Raw genomic sequence first — 14,991 nt, forward strand, 5'->3', positions numbered from 1 at the left:
CTGCCCCCACCCCAGGACAGATAGGTTTCAAGTTCACTTGGAAAAATAACAGTTTCCATTAAGCACATGATATTAAATTAAAGGAAGGTAAATGGCCTCCGTCAGAGAAGCTGTCATTCCTACTTCATTATAGTGAGTCTAATTTATCTCTCCAAACTCAAACTGAGTATCCCCCAGCTCAGTTAGGATCAGAACGGTCAATGGAACAAATGGGGCGGGGCGGGGGGAGTGTAGTTCTTTCATTAAAAAAGAAAAGAAAAGAAAGAAATGGTAAATAAAACAGGGAAATATGAATTGTAAGAGACTGGGCAGCTCTTTTAAATCTGACATTGTTCTGCTACTTTAATAGAGTATTAGACCCAGTTTTTGCTTCTTCAAAAGGATGTGGAGAAACAGAAGTAACAACAAGCTGAGTAGTATAAATAAGAAGAGGAGAGGAACTCTTAGAGAAATTTCTAAAGAGGTTGGTACCATTTACCCTGACAGAGAGGCAAAGAGTGAATCACTTCCTCATCTCTCTAGGGGAGGGGTCACCTTCAAAAGGCCATCGGACAGCCTTCCCGTCACCACCATCATTTCTGGCCTTGATTTCCAGAATTTGGGGCTTAGTTTAGAAACCTTCCTGAGGACAAGAATGACAACATTCTGGAGCAGGTAACTGAGAGAGGCTGTAGAAATTACACAGATAGGACGAGATGGAATTGAGGTAGGCTCAGAATTCACCTGCCTGGGACTCGGAGCCAGGGCCTGTGGCCCTTTTAGATATAATGTTAAAGCTGGAATGGACATTTGCTATCCTCCTGTGTAACACACCCATTTCCTGAAAGAAGAAACAGAGGTTCAGAGAAGATAGGGACCTGCCCAAGCTTATATAGCAAGCGAATGGCAGAATTTGTGTAGGACTGGAACCCTCTGACTCCCAGGCCTCCTTGCTGGTTCTGAGGAAGTCTATTTCCATGATTTCTGGTCACATACAAGTAGTTTCAAAATTAGCGAGTGGATTTTCTTTGAGCCTGTTCGTGGGCAGCAGTGGCGCCCTTACCTGGCCCAGCACCTTGGATGCAGCACAGAGGGATTAGAGATGGCTTTGGAAGGCAGCCCCTGGGGGCTCACATGCTGACTCCACTACTGCCTGCCTCTGTGGCCGCAGGCAGGTTACCTAGTTTCTCTAGGGCTGCTAAGTGCTCCGAGGGTTATTGGGAAGATCAAATGAAATATAGTCTGTATAATTGTTGAGCATAATTCGTGACACAGAGAAGGAGGGCCATAAATTTGGCTAGTGTCATAAATTTGTAATGAACATATGTTGGACGAATGGATAAAATCCCATCGTAAGGCAGGAGTTGGGTACTATTTTAGATCATCCAAGGGCGCTTAGCTGTACCCTGATGCATGCCGGAGCTGTAGCTCACGATGTCTGCCAAATAGAAGATATCCTCCAACAACAGGTGTGTGACTCCTCAGTTATGACAGTTAAGATTTATGGCACAAAGACGAAAAGTGAATAGCAAAAGGTTGCTCAGTTAATGGCAAAGTTGAAATTAGAATCTAATTCCCTCAAACCAAGGATATTTCTTTTGAAGCTTGAAGGTTATTTTCCCTGAAGGTTATAAGTCTATAGAAGAAATTAATTGAGGACCATAAGTGAAACTTAACTTTGTGTGCTTTCCCTCAGATTTTTATTTTGATCTTTTTAGAGACAGTCTTTGCTATTGCCCAGTGCATTAGTGTGATTATAGCTCACTGTAACCTCGGAGTCTTGAGCTCAGATGACCCCCCCACCCCGCCTCAGCCTTCTAAGTAGGTAGAACTACAGGCTTGGGCCACAATACCTGGCTGACTTTTAAAATTTTTTTGTTGAGATGGGGTCTTGCTATACTGTCCAGGCTGATCTGAACTCCTATCCTCAAGGAACCCTCCCAATGTGGGCTCCCAAAGCACTGGGTTTACAGGTGTCAGCCACCATGTCCAGCCTCCCTCAACTTTTAAAATCAAGACAATTAGAAGCCCAGTAACTTAAGAAAAATTAATACAGGAAGCATTCAACTTTAGTCAACTACATTAAAATCCAATGACATAAAAATGCATATTATAACATCTATATGTTGTTAGTAGATGAAGACTGACAGAGTGAACACAAAGTAAGGATGAGACAGAAAGAGGAACAGAAACGAGGAGAAGGAAGAAGAGGCCAAAAGGGAGAGACAAGCCCAAGGGGGTAAAAAAAGAGAAAGGAAAGAGGAAAGAGTGACTTGCACTGATTTTTTTAAATAATTATTTCATTAATTCCCACAAAATCGTTTCAGTTGAGTTCTACAATCCCTGCTTTATAGATAAGGAAAGGGAGGCTTACTAGGCTAAGGGCTATGTCCAGTGGCATTTTGCAGGTACACATCAGGGCTGCATTTTGAAGATTTCTTTGACTCAGAGTCACATGGTTTTTGCTCGTCTCTCTCCTATTTTCTCCTTCCTGTTCTCTCCCCTTTCTATTCCTCTCTTCCTGCCCCCCTGCCTTGTTTTCTCCTTCCTCATTTCCCTCCCTCTCTCCCTCCCTTCCTTCCTTGCACTCTCCCAACCGCACAGTACCGTTCTCATCTGGAGACTTTTCAGCCTATCTCTCCTAGGCCGTGAAGTGTAAGTTGTGTTCTGCCATCGTGCCCTTCTCTGACCTACCTGGTAAGATCAGTGATGTTGATCACCGCACGGCAGCCTGGGTGTGCTGCACCCCAGTTCAGTCCATTCTGCAACCGTGTGGCTCGTTGCAGCCTCAGAGAGTCAGAGGTGCTTTTGCACGTAGACTCTGGGGACGAAAGCAGAGAAGCGGAGAGGAAGGACTTCCTAGTGGTGTGGTTGTCTTGGAGTTTCAGGCTAGTCATCACTCACGGGGTGATTTCCTGGACTCTTGGGTTATTAAACAAGTGGGTCCTAATATTGAATTCTGCTTATTGCTGCTGGGAATAAGATGGAAAGCACGGCCTTCTAGAGGATGGAAACCAGCCCAGCAGAAACTATTCCCCCAGTGAAGAGGGCAGAATTGGGAACAGGGGGGTCGACTACCTACTAATGTGCAGACCCATAGTGTTCTGAGAGGTGCAGTGAGCCTCGATGAAAAGTTTTGGGGAGGCTGAGATAATTCCAACCTACGCTTTTGCTTACGTACCCTCCCCCCACCTCCCAAATCAGCGGCTGATTCTGAAATGTCATCTGGGTGACATCCCTCCACCCCTTCACTTACTAAATGCCCACAGTTGGCTCCCTGAAGATCTTCCCTGACAAGTCGGATCAGGTGATGGTGTGTGCAAGCTCGTGCACAAGGGGCAGACCTAATGGGACGTGAATGCCAGGGATGATGTACAGGGTCTGGCGGGGGGAGTTTTTAAAGGAATATGCGGTCTGCTTAACCGTTTCATGCTCCCAGCTTCTTAGAGGCAGCAGGGAAAGGGAGAAAAGTGCAGGGGACTTCCGGGATGGCAAGGAGACAGGGGCTTATTATCACAGAGGGTAGGACAGGAGTTTGTGAAAGCTTCACATGCAAACTTCTCAGCAGGGTCACCATGATACATGGCAAAGAGTATGGACCAAAGAACCTCTGGTTCCCGGGCACATGCAAATAGCCTTTCTCGGTTCACCTGTCGACGCTACAAACATCCCTCATCAGTTCCGTAGTGATCTTCATTTGACAGATGAGGCAGTTGAGGTGTAGGTAGGTAACCGAGTTTCCGGCAGTTTCCCTGGGCATTCTAGTAACCTCAGCACGTCCCGCTGCATGTCAGCTGTGCAAGAAGAAAGGCAGAGGAGCCGGGAGCGAGCCGAGAGCGAGGTGGAATGTGCCGGCGGCGGCCACGAAGACATGCCCGTGGAGAGGATCCTAGAAGCCGAACTCGCTGTTGAACCAAAGACTGAATCCTACGGTGACATGAACATGGAGAACTCGGTATGTGGGCTTGGCCCCCCATCCGTCTGCATGGAGAGCGGGGGACTGGAGATGGGGGTACGTATTAGGGCCCCAGAGCCTGTCACTCACAGTACTCACAGCACTTTGTTCCTTTTTCAGACAAATGACCCTGTTACCAACATATGTCACGCGGCCGATAAGCAGCTTTTCACCCTTGTTGAATGGGCCAAGCGCATCCCCCACTTCTCTGATCTCACTTTGGAAGACCAGGTCATTCTGCTCCGGGCAGGTAAAACACACTGGCTTCTCTTTTGTTGGGACGGTAACCTGGGCTGCCAGTTTGAAATTACGGGTGGGATCCTAAAAAAAGTGACCTGATGGAGCCACACCCCGTCCAAGCTGGGTACCTGGTTGATGATAAGTTAACCCTGGCCAGAGTTATGATTTTTTATGTTTACTTGTAAGCTGTTAAATTTGGGTAGACCCCCCCTCAAAACAAACAAAAAAACAAACAACTTTCATTCCCAAATGAAACATTGCCAACAGCAGGCTGGGACTGCAATTTTTTTTTACCATGGCTTTCTGATTTGCATTTATTTTTCAAAGACTGTTAAATCACTTTTATTGAGGATGATTTACAGCAGTGCTTCCTTATGGTAATGAAATTGGCAGCTAGAGATGGTCCCATTTCACAGGTGAGACAAAGAGACCCAAGAGTTTTGCTCACGCTTATACACCTTCTAAATGGACTCTAAGGTCTGTTTCTATTTTAAGATTCCGTGTGCCATATCCTCCCCTGTCTCCTATTTCTGGGACACTGTGCAGTCCGCTGACATATGCCATATCTCCTCCTTGTCACTGAGCCAGCAGGGAAATTTCACGAAGATTGGCTGAGTGCTGGGAGGCAGTCCCCCCATTCATCCGTCAGATAACGAGCAGTCCCTGAGCGCTGACTGAAAGCTGCACACTGTGCTGGGTGTTACCAGACAACGCCGAAGAATTAGAACTAGGTTGTCAGGTCCTGGGGGCAGAAACTGCAAGGTGTATTTGCTTTATCCACCGTGGCAGCTAACAGTGACCGTTATCTGCTAAATGTTCAATCTGTATTTGTTCACTGATTAAAAAAAAAAAAGAGCCCTCGTCCTCAAGCTGTCATTCGGAGTTGCCTCCGAGAGATGGTGGGGGCTATACACAGCTGAAAGTCAGAGGCCCCGTTCTTATCCTTTGTTTCTTTACTAATTAGCTGTGTCATCTTGAGCTAATTCCTAACCTCCCTAGATTTTCAGTTCTGCTGGTATCACACGGGCTAATGATACATGCATTGGATGATATCGAGGAAGCAAGAATGCGGTCTGCTTTCCCTCAAGGCCTCCTCCTTATCCTTGCAGGGTGGAATGAATTGCTGATTGCTTCCTTCTCCCACCGCTCGGTTTCCGTGCAGGATGGCATCCTTCTGGCCACAGGATTACACGTCCACCGGAGCAGTGCCCACAGCGCTGGGGTCGGCTCCATCTTTGACAGGTGTCTGCCTTCTGCTTCCTGTGTGCGCGTGTGTGTACACACATGTGTGTATACGTGGATTCACTCATGGGCATGAACCTGTGGGTTGTGCTGGGATGTAGGATGAGTTGCACAAGACTCTGCAGAGACCATTAAGCACAGGATAATGTAAACCTGGGGATTGAGAGAGGACTAAAAGAAAGGTTGAGATCACAATAGGGGTAGAACCACTCAGAGGCCAGCATGGTTGCTGGGCCGATGGGAAACCTGCTACCTACAGGTTTCACTAGTAAGCTGGGGGTTGGGAGGGTCAACTGCTTATCCTAGAGACCAGGGATGGGAGAAGGGTTCGGAAGCTGTCCTCAGGAGGAGGCTGGAGGCGCTGAGGTTCATGCTGGATTCTGTATATCAGGGCCTGGCTTGTCGCAGTAGCAGACTGCTCTGGGCCAGGCAATGACACCCAAGCAGAAATCGGCGCTTCAGATCGTGCTAAAGGGAAATTAAGCCACCTGATTTAAAGAGACAAATGAATAGATTACTGACTCGGGGGTGAAAGGATGGACAGCTGATAAAACTGAAAGGAAAGTTGAAAGAAGCCAGGCATGGCAGCTCATGCCTGTGATCCTAGCTCTCTGGGAGGCCAAGGCAGGTGGGTTGCCTGAGCTAACAAGTTTGAGACCAGCCTGAGCAAGACTGGAGACCTGGTCTCCAAAAATAACTGGGCATTGTGGCAGGTGCCTGTGGTTCCAGCTACTCAGAAGGCTGAGGCAAGAGGATTGCTTGAGCCCAAGAGTTTGAGGTTGCTATGAGCTGTGATGCCACTGCACTCTACCCAGGGTGACAGGGCAAAATTCTGTCTTGAAAAAAAAAAGGCTGTCTACCCCATGCCAGGGTCCTGTGGCCTCTTCCCACCTGCACTGTAAATGGACTTTTCGCGCCATGTCACGTCCATCTAAGATGTCTCTACCCTTCCCTGCCCTTCCCACAGCATGTTCTTTGGAATGACTCAGCCCCTTTCCCAGGGCCTGGAGATTCTCCCCTGTCCCTGGCTGTTGCCCTCTGCTGGCTCCTGCTAGATAAGCGATGCTCTCCCCCTGCTTGGCCTGCTGCATTTCCCATTTCCACATCTTCTGGGGGCCTTTCCAGGCCCCTGCTCAGAGTTTGTGGCTTCCTCCTTGGTGCACCCTCAGACTTAGCTCATGGCCATTACTAATAACTTCACTGGGCTTCACGTTGCTGCTGGCTGTTTCTGCATCTGTTTCCCTCTCTTTTTTAATTGTACAAATGTCTTGGTTTTGATATTGGACCGTCATTATGTAAAATGTAATCCATGTCTGTTTCTTTAATTAAATTGCAAGTTCCTTGCAACAAGGGACTGCATCTTATTCATTTCTACACCCCTAGACCCTGGTACATCATCTGGAAAACAGAGTGGGTGCATAAAAACTATATTGGTTGAATTCATTTTGCTGGTCGTTGGCCTAGCACTCATGATTTTTCTCATTTCCTGCCCTTGTTTCCTGTGAGCAGAGTTCTAACGGAGCTGGTTTCCAAGATGAAAGACATGCAGATGGACAAATCCGAGCTGGGGTGCCTCAGAGCCATTGTGCTGTTCAACCCAGGTGACTGCAGCTCAACCTCCAGGGGGCGTGTGTGTTCAGCCCTCCCCCGTGGCCGGCCCCTAGCAGTGTCTGGTCCTCTAGCTCAGCTGAGACAGAGAAGGCAGGGCCAGGAATCCGGGAGAGCACAGAGGGTCAACTAGCCATCCCTGGCCTCTGCTGCTAGAGCCATCTAGAAAAATGTTTTGAATGGGCATAGAATGTTCCCATTTGGCGGCAAATAGGGAGGCTGAGAGATGACAGTGGCCCAGGGTGATGAGGGAGGCTGTGAAAAGTGGTCAAGCCTGGGATTTGCGGATGGATTGCATATAGGATGCGAAAGAAAGAGAGGAGTTAAAAGTAACTCTCAGGGTTTTTTGCTGTGTGTAGGATACTTCTAGTACCACTGGCAAAACGAAGTTCTCATTTATTGAGGTGGGGAAAACTCTAGGGAGAGCAAGTTCTGAGGGGGGTGGGTAGGACAGGATTGTGTCTTTGGAGATGGGTAGGAGACATCAAAGAGCAGCTGGGCAGGAGCCACTGCTCTGTGTCTGGACTTCAGGGGAGAAGCAGGACCAGAGATAAACATCTGAGAGCCCTCAGCCTCTACCTAGCATGTGAGGCCGTGAACCTGAGGTGAGATCATCCATGGAGCCAATACAAAAAGAGCAGAGACCAGGGTGGGGACTGCGGTGGGCCAGCAGTTAGAGTCAGGGGAGCAAAGTTGGTGGGGCAGGGAGACAGGCTGAAGAGCAGTGTCCTGGAGGCCCCGGGGAAGAGTATTTCAGGAAGGAGGAAGAGAGCAGCCTCATTAAATTCTGCTCTGAGCCAGGGGAGATGAGCCTTCAGAGTTACGTAGTGAGTTACCCGTGTGCTGTATCTCCTGAATTAGGCGGTCAGCCCGCTGATGCAGGCACCGGTCAATTCAGGTTTTGTCCCTCGTCTTATCACTCAGCCCATGCATGCAGTAGGCACTCCATAAATACGTGAAAGTGATATTTCCAGAATGGCATGGTTAAAATAAAACTCTTCTCGGGTGGCACCTATGGCTCAAAGGAGTAGGGCGCCGGCCCCATATACCAGAGGTGGCAGGTTCAAACTCAGCCCTGGCCAAAAACTGCCAACAAAAACAAAAACTCTCCTTCTTGGAGTCAAAGGTGGGTATGTTTGGCTATTACCAATGTGTAATTGGACACAAACGCCCAGCTTTGTTTATGTCACAACTGTCCCCCCATCCAGGGCATCTCTGATCCTGCTGGGGGAGGCGGGCAGAGGGATTAGGGACAGCCTTGTGGGAGGGTATCTGTAACCAGAAAGTAGATCAGTTGTCTTTTTTAGATGCCAAGGGTCTGTCCAACCCCTCCGAGGTGGAGACTCTGCGAGAGAAGGTTTACGCCACCCTTGAGGCCTACACGAAGCAGAAGTATCCGGAACAACCAGGCAGGTGAGACAGGGCTCAAAAAATGGTCCCCAAAGCAGCAGCTACCCCCACTCTCCACTTACTGAGCACCCAAAGTGCACCAGATGTTCCCAAATGTTATTTCCTTTCCATAACAAGCTGAAAGCCACTGAGAGGTTAACTGCACGAAGCTGGAGTTCTCGCCCGTCTGTTCTGTCTTTTCACCATCCATCACTCGAGCATCAGCTCCTAAAGCAGTGCCCAGAATGTAGAATACATCTTTAAATGTTGGATGAACGAGAAAGTGGATGAATGAGTGTGGGAACCATTGTCTCCAGTCTGTAGAAGGAGCAGAAGTTCAGAAGGGTTAACTAACATGCGAGGTGAGGAGGCTGCTCCATGGAGGAGGTGAGACGTGAACCAGGTCTGACCGCACAGAGCCTGGGTTTGAAGAGCAACAGCACTGCTTTCTGGGCTGCCCACACAGAAGCCTCCATGCTGTGGAGTGTACAGGCTTTGGCAGCCTGGAGATGTGGCTGGTCTACAGGGGACTGTCTGTGTGGCCTCTGTGCTGGGTCAGGTCAAAAGGCTGTTAATCTCAAAGACCTCTGGGCCATCTGGCACTACAGGTATTCCCAAGTTATTAAAAAAAAATTCTTAAACATTGCACAGCTAAATAAGAGTTTTCCCTCTCTGCTTTGGTTAGCATGAAAAAATAGGATCTTCACATCGCATAGATAACTGGAAGTAACACAGAAGACTGACTTAAAGGTATATTCATTATTTAGGATTTATTGCCCATGCCCATAATTTAGGATTAATTGCCCATGCCCCTGATTCCCACTGATGACTCCTATTTCCCTTGTGAAGTTTAACTTTCATTAAGCTGCCTCTCCTAGATCATAAGTCTATATCTCTTAGCTGTCCAGAAGAGGCTGGGCTGTTTTTTTTTTTTTTTTTTTTTTTTTTGTCAGAGGCTGTGGCTAAATCTGAGCGGGTGGGTTTCAGCCCTTTGACCCAGTGAATAGGCAGGCCTACTGTGTGTGTTAGAGAGATCAAGCTGTGATAGTAAACCTATCAAATGTCAAGAGTTTGACATGACAGAAGTTTGTTTCTTGCTCACAGATCTGCGTGGGCAGTCAGTTCAGAGAGGTGGCTTTTTTCCATGCCATCATTCAGGGACCCAGGCTCCTTCCATCTTGTGGCTCCCCCATGACTCAGTGATGTGAGGTGTTTTATGATGGAAGGGGAAAGGAGCAGAGATGTGGGGACACATGAGTGAGACCTAGGTTTCATCCTCACTTCCACTGGCTACAGCTTAGCGACATGGCCCAGCTAGCTGCAAAGGAGCTTGGAGGATATAACCAGCTATATGCCAAGGAAGAAGCAGAGAATAGGTTTTGGTGGACAAATGAGAAGTATCTTCTTCACCTGCCTAAGAGAGAGACCTAGAGAGCCTGCCCAAGGCACGAGGACCTGGCTGCCAGCATTAGCTTGGCCTCTAGCAGGGGTGAGCCCTGGGCAGGTTGTGTTAACTGAAAACCGTGAGTTGGACGCTTTCTGCTGATTCTTCCCATTCTAAAGCAGCCTTAGACGCGTCTCTCAGTACGTGTATTGTGCTCAGGGCGTCAGCAGTAATGAGTCTCCTGCTCATCCTTTTCCTGGAACTGACTCTAGGTCCTGCTGCTGTTTATCTTAAAAAACAAACAGAAAAAACCCAACTCTCTTTTTTCCTAATTATTATATAAGCAAAGCATGCTTTGGTGGGAAATAAGAAAACCACTTTAAAAATAAAGCAGGTAAGAAAAATTAAACATTTTGGTACATTTCTTTCCAATTAGTGTCCTTGGGCATCTGTGTATGTATACATAGAAATATATATTTATAGATATGAAATTATATAGTTTGGGGTTTTTTCTTCCCTTAACTATTCTAGGAATTTTATCAGATTATTGAAAAGTACAGGACTATCATTTTCAAAAGGTTTTGTAATACTTCGCAGTGTGGGTGTATCCTAACGTATTTGGTCCTCGCCCTCTGGTCGACATTTAAGTTTTTTCTAATGAGTATCACTTTTTAAAACTTTGGAACTTGAACCTTATCTGGCAAGAGGGCTGCCAGGGGCCGGGGATGCCTCCAGACCCCGGGGAGAGATGCCAACACTGGCTGCCTGGAGTAGGGCAGAGCCTGGAACTTCAGAGAGGTGGCATAGCTGAGTCTCCTGCGTGTCCCTGAGATCATCCAGCACAGCTTGGACAGAGAATGACTGCCCCGAATGAGTGTTTGTCAGTGACATCAGGGGTGTCACTGGCCAGGCAGATAAGTGTGCTGAAGGCTAGTCAGCGACACCTCTGAATTCCCTGCAAAAACTGGTTGAATCAACCACACAAGCCGGGCAAAGTGGTTTTCTCAGTGGTTGAGTGCTGCCACCCTGTGGAGACTTTTCAGAAGTGCACTTCACGAGGCCAGAGTTGGAATTTCTGAAAAAGCAGAGATCAAAACTGAGGAGGGTGCAGAGCCCACCCCTCCTCTTGCACACACAGCAGGCACCTTCAAAGCACGGGTCTCCCTTGCTGGCAGCATGTGAGCGAGGAACGCAGTGGTGGTTCCATGGCTGTGACCACTGATGGGTGTGTTTATTTCTATTAGTCCTGATTGTAGTTCCTAAACCCAGGCCATTCAGCAAAGTGAGAAATGTGACAGCGTACTTAGGATGCTGCGTATCATAAAGCTTTGGCACTTTTAAAGTAAGGAAAACATTTTGAGAGTTAATCTCAGTCTGACTTTGCACCTTATAGAGAAGTCATTTCCTTTACCTAATTCCATGAAACTTCAAATATGGCAGAACCGTGACCAGGAGCTCCGCCCCATCCCTCTGACCCTTTGTCCGGCTCTCTACTGCCGGGGATGCTGTTCGGGGGTCTTCAGGTGCTTTATTGTCAACAGCTTTTGTAGTTTTGTGCTGGCGTTGGCATAGGCCTTGAATTTTTCCATGTAGAGAAGCAACTTCTGCTTTTATAGAGGGGCCACTTTATTTTTCTTTCAATGCTACATTTCCTTAAAACATGATGTAACCTGAATATATAATAGAAACACACGGAGTTTCAAGGACAGCTGGAATTCTACTTTGTAACTTTTTCATGAAACCAGTGTGCTGCTTCTACTTCTCTCACAGACTAGGAAGCTGATCGATCATAAAGATTACTAACAATTGGTTACAAATTGGCAACAAAAACTTGGTAACTGCCAGGCATGGTGACCCGCACCTGTAGGCAGGGGGATCACTTAAGCCCGGGAGTTTGAGTTCAGCCTGGGCAACATAGTGAGACCTTGTCCCTGTTTCCCCTTAAAAACTTGGTAACTGGGGCAAACTGAGGTCACAGGGCCTAATGTGACTATATCGTGAGGGGCAGCATATTCTCCTGAGCGCAGGGACCCCTCAGCTATTGCTCATTTTCCTGTCCCAGAGCCTGTCACAACTCTTGGCACATTGTAGGGACTCGGCATGTTCATCTAACTGTAACATCTAAATGGCAATAGCTTCCGTGTGTCTGATGCCCACCTTGGGCTCTAAGTGCTTTAGCAGATCTGCCCAGAAGCCCTTCAGGACACAGGGAACGTAAGGGACAGGAGCGGCTGAGGCCCCAGTCACAACCTTTCCTCTTCACTACCGTGAATGAGCAGACTCGAGGGCGATTCCAGGACATGGCAGCAGAATTGAAGATTCTCAAGGGATCTATGCTCTAGCTCTGCCTTTAAAACCCATTAGCCCGGCTCGGCGCCTATAGCTCAACCGGCTAAGGCGCCAGCCATGTACACCTAAGGTGGCGGGTTCGAATCCCCAGCCCGGACCCGCCAAACAACAATGACGGCTGCAACCAAAAAATAGCCGGGCGTTGTGGCGGGTGCCTGTGGTCCCAGCTACTTGGGAGGCGGAGGCAGGAGGCTCGCTTGAGCCCAGGAGTTGGAGGTTGCTGTGAGCTGGATGCCACGGTACTCTACCCAGGGGGACAGCTTGAGGCTCTGTCTCAAAAAAAAACAAAAAACAAAAAACAAAAAACCCATTAGCCCGCTAGCCTGTTTCTGAAGCTCCCTAGGATTAGAGAGCCTCCAAGTCCCTCTCTCCCCTTCCAGCTCTTCTATCACAGAGTGGTGGAGGGGACCACTTGAACGGCCTCCTGTAGCCCTCCTGCCGCCCTGACGCCCCCTTGGCTTCCGCAGGTTTGCCAAGCTGCTGCTGCGCCTCCCGGCTCTGCGCTCCATCGGCTTGAAGTGCTTGGAGCACCTCTTCTTCTTCAAGCTCATCGGGGACACTCCCATTGACACCTTCCTCATGGAGATGTTGGAGACCCCGCTGCAGATCACCTGAGCCCCAGCAGCCACGGCCTCCCTCCCCAGGACCACCCTGGGCAGGTGTGTGTGGACCCCCACCCTGCACACTTCCCTCCACCTCCCACCCTGACCCCCTTCTTGTCCTCAAAATGTGATGCTTATAATAAAGAAAACCTTTCTACATGTGAGACTTTTATAGGTGGAGTTTTGTATAGATGTTCAAGGTAACCTTTCTTGGCTACCTAAGGGACTGGGGGACTTTCTGGAAGTTCTTGGGAAAACTAACCAAGCCTCTGTACATACGACTGGTTTAAATTATTTTTTCACTTGCCATGGAAAGCAAACAAACAATAAAATACTATATATGACATTGGCACTGCCGGAGCACGGGGTGTGTTATTGGGCTGGAGGGAAGTCATCTCCGCTGTGGGAAGGCTGGTACTGGAGGCTGTGGGCGGGGCTTGGGTCCCCAGACAGTAAATCATACAGCCAGGGCCCTGTGTCTAACCCAGCTCTGCCCCGGGACAGCGCCTGGGGAGACTGGGCAGAGACTGTCTTTTTAGAGCAGTGGTTCTCAACCTGTGGGTAGAGACCCACAGGAACTGTATTAAAAGGTTGAAGCATTAAGGAAGCTTGAGATTCACTGTTTTAGAGTCAGCTTCACATTTTTTTTTCTTTTAAGAATCATGAGCAGAAGAAACCTTGTTCTGATTGGGGGCAATTGAGTATAAAGCCCCAGAGAAGATTCTGGGAGTCGGTGGGAGGTGGTAACAAGGGAACAGGTTTTCTGTCATTAAGTGGCAACAACAGCAAAACGGCTGGAGTGTGCCAAGTTTATTTCCATCTTTAACCCTGCCTAGCCTGTTCCTAAAAGGGGAAAAGAGATCACCTCTCCCAGCTCCCGGCCTCAGACCTCCAGGTTTACCCAGCAGTCCTAGAGCCCTGCTGTTTGCTGAACAGTGATCTCCTTGAAGGTAGGGACTGTGTCTTAATAGACGCCGCAGCCAGCATAGAGTATACAGCCCATCAACCTCGAGTCCCCTTTCTGCCATCTGGAGGAATAGGGGTTAACAGATACCCAAATCTGTGTATGCTGTGATTCACACAGGGTTGTGAGTCTACAACCTGAACAACTGCACATGGACTGCTGCTACTTTCTCCATTCCTCCAGCACCTGACCCCAGGCCTGGCACCTAGTAGGTACACAGTAATTTGTGTTGTTGACATGGGTTCCATACAACTGGATAGAATTCCCTGGAGGGCAAAGTGGATGACATTTGCCTCATTCCTCATCAACAACTCGTACCCTCTGAAAACCCCAGGGCTAACGCTCCAGTTCAAAAATATCCATCAGTGGCTCATCCTGTAGTCCTGTCATTCTGGGAGGCCCAGGTGGGAGGATCACTTGAGCTCAGGAGTTCAAGACCAGCCTGAGCAAGAGCAAGATCCTGTCGCTACTAAAAATAGAAAAACTAGCTGAGCATCATGGCAGGCACTGGTATTCCCAGCTACTCGGAGGCTGAGGTAGAAGGCTCTTTGGAGCCCAAGAGATTGAGCTTGCTGTGAACTCTACCCAGGGCAAAAGAGACTCTGTCTCAAAAAAACAAAAAATAAAAATAATCCATCAGTGATCGTACAGTTGTGGAGAAACTGAAGTTGCTTTATTACTGGGAGGAGCTGAGGGATCTCTTAGCCTTGGACATTAAGTGATGGAGTGAAAATCTTGGTCCTGATGTTTTCTTCCCTTTTCTTTTTTATCTGCATTTACTGTGGATTGTGATGAAAATAGCTGAGTGGCAGGACTAAAATTTATGTGTAGGCTCCCTGAGCTCTTCCCTCATCAGCATAAGTCACTGAACACAGCTGCCTTGCAGGGAATGTGGATGAGTTCCGGGAGAACTCAGGCACCCATCTCTGGTACTGTTGGTGATCTGTAACCTCTGATCCCTTCCCCACAGAGCCCTGGCTCTTGCCTGCAGCATAATACAGGCTGATAAAGGCCCGGGAGAGTGTCTGTACATCGTCTTGCAGGTCTCCCGAAATGTGTGGGGGCCAGGTTGGCCCCTCTTCACGCGGGTCCCATAACATTCAGGGCCTCATAGGCTACCTACATCTTGACCCAGTCTTTTTCACACCCCGGGATGAGAGTCTGAGTGGATGTCTGGCCTCTAAGGCTGCCTTCCAGGGCCCGTATCACTAACACAGCCCTTTCTCATTCAGCCCACATTACCAACAAGCAGAATCAGCTCTGTGGGAGTGTAGGGTGG

General features: G+C 48.4%; 1 protein-coding gene across 3 annotated transcripts in view; it reads left to right on the forward strand.

Moving 5' to 3' along the window:
• The window catches only part of RXRG (retinoid X receptor gamma), a 44,286-nt gene extending 31,186 nt beyond the window's left edge, over positions 1-13,100 (forward strand). For all 3 annotated transcript variants that reach the window (XM_003785749.2, XM_012802609.1, XM_023510802.1), the window contains 6 exons: positions 3,774-3,934; positions 4,055-4,184; positions 5,284-5,416; positions 6,926-7,017; positions 8,332-8,437; positions 12,614-13,100. In XM_003785749.2, coding sequence (XP_003785797.1) covers positions 3,774-3,934; positions 4,055-4,184; positions 5,284-5,416; positions 6,926-7,017; positions 8,332-8,437; positions 12,614-12,761 — 770 coding nt within the window. In that variant the 3' untranslated portion in view covers positions 12,762-13,100. The remainder of the gene's footprint in view (positions 1-3,773; positions 3,935-4,054; positions 4,185-5,283; positions 5,417-6,925; positions 7,018-8,331; positions 8,438-12,613) is intronic.
• Positions 13,101-14,991: the final 1,891 nt, after the last annotated feature.

The sequence above is a fragment of the Otolemur garnettii genome, unplaced genomic scaffold (genome assembly GCF_000181295.1).
Source record: "Otolemur garnettii isolate 467f Iridium unplaced genomic scaffold, OtoGar3 scaffold00016, whole genome shotgun sequence".
In the NCBI taxonomy this organism is placed as follows: Eukaryota; Metazoa; Chordata; class Mammalia; order Primates; family Galagidae; genus Otolemur; species Otolemur garnettii.